At 34.7% G+C, this 8,709-nt stretch overlaps 1 protein-coding gene across 1 annotated transcript; it reads left to right on the top strand.

The window, feature by feature from the left end:
* Positions 1-1,438: 1,438 nt before the first annotated feature.
* Positions 1,439-6,878, top strand: LOC118743993. The gene is made up of 2 exons (XM_036476756.1): positions 1,439-1,758; positions 6,779-6,878. Exons 1-2 carry the CDS (start codon positions 1,466-1,468, stop codon positions 6,876-6,878), a joined length of 393 nt encoding a protein of 130 aa, XP_036332649.1. The 5' UTR covers positions 1,439-1,465.
* Positions 6,879-8,709: the final 1,831 nt, after the last annotated feature.

Below are 8,709 nucleotides of genomic sequence, written 5' to 3'. Positions count from 1 at the left end.
CGCCCAGGAACTATTTACTACAAGAGCGTGCAATTTCTGGCTTATGCCGATGACATCGACATCATCGGTAACAAAAACCGCTTAGTCTGTTCTGCTTTTTCCAAGTTGGATAAGAAAGCAAAGCGAATGGGTCTAGTGGAAAACGATGACAAGACAAAGTATCTCCGAAGTAGAGAATTTCGTTCACTTGGGAACCAGATTTAACACCGAAAATAATCTCTGCATGGAAATCCAAGGCAGAATCACTCTTGCCAACAAGTGCTACTTTGAACTGAGTAGGCAATTCAGGAGTAAATTCCTCTCTCGACGTACAACCTACACTAGGTTTTATTTCGGGTGTATTTCATGACTTTTTTCTGTAGCACCGTGTAAAAAAAGTGTGGGTAGCGGTTGGTCAGGTCTTGAAATTAGACGCATGTTTTAGCGACTTTGCTAATATGTAATTTTCTACTTTCTTAATTTTCCGATTTTCAGCCTCCTTTGGCGTAATTTCGCGAAAAGTGTTTGTCGAACAAAGGAAAAATCACACCAATCATTGGGAAAAAAGAGAATATTTGCACCTATATAATTTTTAAGTATAACCTTGCTTTGTGGGAGTGGAAAGCAGAAAACAAATACTAACCAAAATTCCATCATATTTATTTAAAGATTAGGCCCATATTTTTTGCGAGTTTTAGATGTTATGGTGATCCGATCTTCCCCATATTATATTATATTTAGGCTTTTCTAATACAAGAGAGAGTACAAGCAAAATTTCATCGGAATCGGATGAAATTTAATATTTCAGCGCACGAGTGTGGAAGGCGTGGCAATTATCCTATTTTTATCAGATTTCATAATTGCCCGTTTCTAGGAAAAATTAGAGCTCATATCCAGTTTCAGCGAAATCGGTCCTCGTTAGCTATTATTTCCACTTACCTCCATATAGTAGAAACACTGTGCGACTCTCCAATCATCTGCACAGTACCATTTTATTCCAATAGTAGCGAAAATAGTTCGACTAGTTGCGTTCATTGGTAAGCAACCAAGAAAGTCCAGCTCGGCTAGAAAGTTTAGAGATTCCTTGTAGATTAATATTGAATTTCGCCTTTTATAGGCGAAATACACAGTGCGTTTGACTCGTGAGTCGGTTTGGATGTGTTTGTGAAAAAAATGTTTGTTAGTTACACCAACATGACTCCCGTCATGACTGAATGATTCAACTGTGTGTAGTCGAAGGCGAGTCCACACGTACACAAATGACTCGCGAGTCAGACGCACCGTGTATGCCGCCTATTATATGCGCTAACCAATAATTTTACTGTACCTGTTCTACCTGGAATGAAATGTTTTTTATTTATTTCTGTTTTATACACAAGTCTCAAATGACACTTTCTGAATTTGATGTTCAGTTTTGATATACCGCCGGAGCTTATACAGACATATTTTTACAAATCTAACGAAACAAGTGAAAGAAGATCAGACAATGTGTGAGCCAAATTTTTATCTACCGCAAACGGTTGGCGCTATTTTCGAAACTGTGTACAGTAGCGCTGAAGTAGAAGCAAATAGGTCAGATCGCGTCAATAAACTACAAAGTGCCGAATATGAGACAGACTATCACAGAGTTCTTCCATTGATGTCCTACAAAAATGCAAATCACAAGAAAGTTTTGTCCCTGAAAGAGAACGAATATTTACGAATACGTTGGCAAAAGTTTTTATCCGACATACCATCAGAATATATACGCATTCGTATTTACAGAGATCGAGCGAAGAGGTAAATATACATACATACATATGTATAAGCCACAGACTTATACATATGTACATACATACATATGTACATATTCCCACATAGCATTTGGAAGATTACTTTAATAAAAAAAAAATCGCCTTAATGAGTATTCTTCGATCACCTTTGATGATTAAAAACTGATTAATCGCTTCCGCGCTTAACCCGCATCCGTCGTTTCGTTTGTATCAAATTGATGCAAATTTCGAAAACATATTAAAATATTTATTAAGAAAATTAGTTAATGCTTTGAATTGGATTTTTGCGACAAATGCGTATAGATCTTTCAATCATTTTTATTCTTATTATCTTTGCTATTAAAAAAAAAAAAAAAAAAAAAAACATTTGAAACATTTGAAACATTTGCTTCAGCTGCCTTTGCTTCTAACGGCATTATTTTTTCATGACTTTTTGTAAAATTTTAACAATAACAGTCGATTCGTGGTGTGAAGCGTTTGGCGTAAGAAAAATTGCAATATATGTAAAGTAGTATGGCCTGATAAATATTAATATTTTTTATCTTAGATATTTGCCATCTTAAATTCAAAACAACAGACCAAGAAATAAACGGTGTGCTATAAAATCATTTTGTGTGTGCTAAAGACAGGTTGGAAAAAAACGAAAACAAACATCATCACTGCAAATACATAAGTACGGTCAAGAACCCGGGCAATTCGTAAAATGGATTTCTTGATTTTAATATTTTTTTTTTTTTTTTTATAATTACATACGGACAAGTTTTTAACTAATTTTTTATCGCTATTTTTTTTTTTTATAAAAACATAGCTCATATCATGATACAATAATTTTTAGAAGGTAGTTTCACTTCAAAATTTTTGACATAAACCGTGTCTGTGACAAACGAGCAATGTGGCCACTGCTACGATATAGAACTTGGGGATTATCGCTTGTTATTTTAGATATTTTTTAACAGAACATGTAAAGATTTATATGTTTCATAACTGATCACTTAATTTTTAATATAAATATACCTATTTTATACATACATTTTTGCCACTGCTAATCACATGAATAAAAATCTTGTTTATAATGGATTAGATCCATCGCACACCACGGACTTTATCGGCCGCCGATTTAGTTGGGCTCGCTAGTCTTTCCATTGCACCACAACTTATTGGTCAGAGCGATTAAGCTGGTGTAGTGTGCGCACCTCCATACATCTTCATGTACATATTTCAAGCGAGCCCTATCATTTAAATAGGCGGCCGATAAAGTCTGTGGTGTGCGGTGGCACTTATAGCTGTGTCCTTACATCTATTCCGTGTGTTGCAATATCCAGGAAAGCAGCAGTTAATTTTTTATGAAGAAAATTATTACAAAATATTCGAAAATTTCTCTACTTATATGTTTGGCTTTTCTTTCTTTTATTTTTCCAACATCAAAAGCTGGATTTTTTTTTTTTTGAAAAAGTTGGTACAACAAAAAATACGAAACACGTTTTCTGTCAGATAGCTAACATGGCGGATAAGAAGAAGAAGTGAAACTACCTTCTAAAAATTATTGTATCATGGCTCATATTACGACAAAAGCAAAGATGAGATGTCAAAACTTTGTGCAAAACTCAGGAAAATTTAATAAATTTCCAACTTTGCAACGCGATTTTTGCCAATTTTTTTTCTGACAGTGTCTTCCATACAAAGTATGTTCGCGATTTTTAACCGACTTCCAAAAAAGGAGCAGGTTATCAGTTCGGACTATTTTATTTTTATTTTTATTTTTATTATTATTTTTTTGTATGTATGTTACCGCATAACTTGGACCACGTCAACCGATTTCAATAATTCTTTTTGCATCGGAAAGGTAGTGTCACAGAGGTGGTCCCATACTAATCTGGATGAGATCCGATATATATATATATATTTTTTATATGAGAGTTGAAGTCGGTTTTTTCGCTAAAAATTACTTGTTTTATATGGAAGACACTGTCGGAAAAAATTGCCAAAAATCAACGCGATTTTTTAGCAACTTGGAACTTGCCTTTTATTTAAAAAGTTGCAAGTTCATTGAATTTTTATGAGTTCTGCATAAAGTTTAGACATTTTCTTTTATATTTTTGGTGTAATATGAGCTACGTTTTTTATAAAAAATTATCGAAGAGAAATTGAAACAAAAAACTTTGTATACATTGGGAAAAGTTCTCTGTGTACTGTAATAATGGATTTTATTAAAAACGAAATTCGTTATTTCATTAACTCTTCTTTGGAACTCAATAAAACATGGTGATTTACTAATTATAAATTAATTTGATACTTTTTTTCGCAGCGCAAACGATTTGAAAATAGACTGAAAAAGGACCCGGAAAAGACTCGAAAATATTTAAAAATACGACTGAAAAATGACTCAAAAAAGGCACAGAAATGTTTACAAATACCATGATGACAACCATACATATATGTAATACTTCTATATTGGCAGTAAGCTAACTTCTCAAAATTATACAAGGTGTTGTACGTAGTGACAGCTCGTTTCGACGGCTCCCTTACAAAAGGTTGTAATATGGAAGCACCAGAGAAACGGGAAGAAAAGAAGCCCGCTTTGCGAAATAGTACTAAATTTAGTACTCTTTCTCATATCAAACTGTACATACAAATAGTTACAAACGGTATATTATGATAAGCTCAATTTGTAAAAAAAAGTATATAATATGTAGTACTTATGCATTAAATGGTAATTTAGTTTATTAAACACAATGGCCTATAAGTATAGTCAACGCAAAGTCGACTCTAAAATAAATTGCAGTTTTTTGACATAATTTTCAAAACCACTTTAGGGTATAATTTCTAACCGAAAATACTATAAGATTATTGATATAACTTACAAAAGTTTCGCCATAAAAAAATTAGTGGTGACCCCGAATCGTTACAACATGACGGAATCGACAAAAGGCGCATCGACGGATGAAGAGAATATTTCATCGAACAAAATACCAGCTCAAGACCGATATATTAACCTCAAAACTCAACTACTGTCACGTTTTACTGATTAAGCCGACCCACGTAGGGGTATTTAGCCGGTCAAAATTATTTTATTATTTTACAACGCTTTTATCAACTTGCAGGAGACTTTCGAAAGCTGAACTCGCAAACGATACGAGATGGCTATCCCGATACGAAGATATCTTCCAACGATTTCACGGCAAAACATTTTTCGCAACAATTGATTTGCTGTGTTCATACCACCAAAACCCTGTAGCGAAATACGACATAAGTAAGACAGCTGTCACGACTCCTTTTGGGTTGTTCGAATTTTTGGGAATGCCGCCTGGTCTCCGCTTCCTCGGCATTGTGAATTATTTATTATAGGCGTCAAGGCGAATTTATACAAGGTGGTGTTGATGGCGAATTTAGATTTTCGCCGAGGTACGTCTTAATGTCAAAATGATGTGTTTGTTGTAAAACGAATGCGCCTTGTTTACAACAAACACATCATTTTGACATTCAGTAGTACCGCGGCGAAAATTTAATTCGCCACCACCTTGTATAAATTCGCCTTGATAGGCGTAGTTTGCCTCACGCAGCAGAAATTCAAACACCCCTCAGTGAGTACCTGAAAACGGCGCCCATCTCGCTATAAATCCATTGGGAAAAACACAAAGCCGATGTTTTTTGCCGCTTTGATGTTTAAAATTACAAATTTGATTTTCCGTTGTCAACGAATAAGAAAAAAGTAAATGTCAAAGAACTGTTCAGTGATGGCAAATCACTTTTGGAAAAAGGAATGAGGTAGTTTAGTACTGTTTTAAAGGCGGTAAAATGTAGTTTTTTTCAAGAGGGAGCCAAGATGGCGGATTAGAGCGAGAACGCCGTCAATATCCAACACCTTGTATTATTCCACCATGACTTCTCAATGTGTAAGCATTCCGAAATCAAAGCGAGACAGTCTAGTACCGTTTTTGTGAATGTATTGTGTACGTGAGTGTCCTTATCCTTCCTTTTGTGTTCCTTTGTGTTCCTTTTCTTTCGTACGTGTTTATTGATATATCTGTACTGTAATGTTTTCGGACGGTACTAGCTCTTACTTCCATTATAGGAGTATTACATATATGATATAAACATTACAGGGTAAATTCACTCTCTCAATCTGTCGGCCATGATTTGTGGCCTTGTTATGTTTTTATCATCACAAATACGACTAAAAAATGAATCAAAAAAGACTCGCAAATGATAGGGAATACAACTGAAATAACATTTGAATAAGGCTCACAAATTAATATATAAATACGACTCGAAAAAAAGTCAAAACTGATCAGAAAAGTGGATAATAAAAGACTCGTCAAGAAGAGTCCATCAATGGGTGCTGAGTCGCAGGATCTTTTCACCGAACCGTTGTCATCCATGCGTACATGTCGAAGCCAGTGAAATCATTGTATTTTTATGCGCTTAACTATGCCCGTTAAAAGCTCGTACAGTTCGTCATTCCATCTTCGTCGGTACTCGTTGCGCACGCAAACAGCGCCATCGATCTTGCGTAGAATAGTTCACTCGAAAGCTTCCATTGGCGTCGTTCGTATAGGCTGCCATCAAAAGCAGCATGAAAATCGACCAAAAAAATATGGTATCGAGTGTTTGCTCCATGATTTGACGTGCTGTGAAAATCTGATCAATGGTGGACTTACCAGGTCTGTAGCCACACAGATAAGGTCCATTCAGTTGGTTCGTGAACGGCTTCAGTCTTTCACACAGAATCGTCGAAAGGACCTAGTGTGCAATATTAATAAGGCAATTGACGCAAACGACAGAATCTGCCTTCTTGTGAATTGCACGTTTATTTGCCAAAAGTTCTTCAACGGCTCGAAGCTAGTGAGTCATTCGCAATCGTTTGCTGCGAATGCCGCATTATACTAAAGCCAGCCTTTCGACATAAGCTACTATTCCATACACAGATATGTTCATACATATTTTATTTTTATGAATTTGTTTGTTGGTATGTAGGTACATACATATGTATATAAGTAATTCAACGATTTATCGGTCTCTTGTTTCAGTCCAATAATACCTCGGCGTATGCAGCTAAACGGACGTTTCTATGGTGTCGATAACAAGCTTTCCCCAGTTCCCATAATTCCTGACCCAAGAATCATTTGAAAGCCAATTCATATAATAATTGAGCGTATCATTTATTTAGATATGAGTTTGCATACAATTGTACTTGGAATGAATAAAAAGAAAAATTCGCAAAATTGGATTTCAGTTTGAGCGTAAAATCTGAAAGTGTGAAACTTTGTAAAAAATTTTCTCAATTTTGACTTCATAAAATTTGTAAATCGAGACTACTGGTTAGGCATATCCACTGCCTAATAAACTTCTTTAATTGTGTCTAGAGATGTACGTACATATGTATATCGCTCGTTTAATAATATAAAGAATTATTTTTAAATTTAAATTCTGTGGAAAAACGCAATCAAAGTTTGATTAGTTCATATAATTGGTATACCAAAAAACAAATGGATCTACGCCATTTTTGCGAAGTTCGTGTGTTCGTTAGAAAAATTTAACCTCATCATTCATTTTAAAAAGCGAAATAAGGTTTCGCAGGCATCATACATTCTGACAAATGAACTTAGTTCGCGATGGAAAAATTAAAATGGGCCGCCGAATAAATAAAAAGGGTGGCCTTAATTCACGCAGAACAAAATAAGAACACTTTAGATAAGAGAAGCAACAACAAAATACACATAAATGTGGCTTTGTGGTATGTGGGTACACCAAAAAGCAATGACTCCTCTTCACCTATGATTCAGTGAGAAGGACTCTTAAATCCTCCGATGATAACCAAGACAGAGTGTTGTCGGAGTGCTCCGATAACAGACTGGAAAGGAGGCTTTACGGTTTTTCAAAATGTTCGTAATTGTATTAAAGTTTTTTTATCATTTATTTTCATTGAAAAAACGCTAATTTAAAAGATATATCAAACAAATATTTTTTATCCTATTTAAAATATGTTCCTTTTAGGTTTGGAACCACTTTGCGCCCGCTCTATGGAATTCTTTGCCAAAACTAGCACACTTTCTAATAAATACACCTGAAAAGTTCTAATGCTGGATTTCCACTAGGCATTAAATGGCAAAAATGACAAATGACAAAGTTGGGCATTAAAAAATAATCGTGTCATTACGTTAAAGAAATAATCATTAAGTTCGTTTGCACATGGCATTTTTTTAAATGGCCTAGTGGAAATTCGGCATAAAGTTATGCTGGACTTCCACTATGTATTAAATAGCAGAAATTCTAATGACAACTTTGGCATTAAAAAATATTCTTTTGATTACCTTAAAAAAATAGTAATTAAATTTATTTCCACATGACACTTTTTAAATGCATCCAAGTTTTTGTCATTTCAATGCCTAGTGGAAATTCGGCATTAGACGAAAGTAATTTTTTATGCATTCAATGCATTTGAAACTGCCATAACATCAACAGTTCTTTTTGCGGTGAGCCTTTGAAAATTTCTTTTTAAATTCACCGACTATAAGACAAAAAAAAAAAACACTTTATATATTCAGAGCGCTTCGAAACCGTTTATTCGAGGTGTTGCTGTGGTCGTTCTTTTTTTAGTCCATATTCAGAGCGCTCTACAGTTGCTGCCCATTGAAATGAACGTAGCAATGCTTTGTTCAATGTAAAACTTTAAAAATTTGGCCATGCAAATATTTCAAAAGTGGTCTAATGATTCTTAAAGCCTGATTATGGCAACTTAACTTAACTTAACGCAACGTAGAACTTAGAGAATCAAAATGAAACAGATTTCGACGTGACAGTAAGTTACGTTAAGCTACAGCTGTTCAATTATAAGCAATACCCATTTAACAGAATTTTTAAGAGAGAGCCGTAAGTTACTTTAAGTTGCCATAATCAGACCATTAAATCTGTAATGTTTGTGCAAAGTTTCAGGTCAAGCACTTTAATTTGATCCATG

The sequence above is a fragment of the Rhagoletis pomonella genome, unplaced genomic scaffold (assembly GCF_013731165.1).
Source record: "Rhagoletis pomonella isolate Grant_MI unplaced genomic scaffold, Rhpom_1.0 Rhpom_scaffold_00007, whole genome shotgun sequence".
Taxonomy (NCBI): domain Eukaryota; kingdom Metazoa; phylum Arthropoda; class Insecta; order Diptera; family Tephritidae; genus Rhagoletis; species Rhagoletis pomonella.
This window is presented reverse-complemented; position numbering and strand designations above follow the sequence as displayed.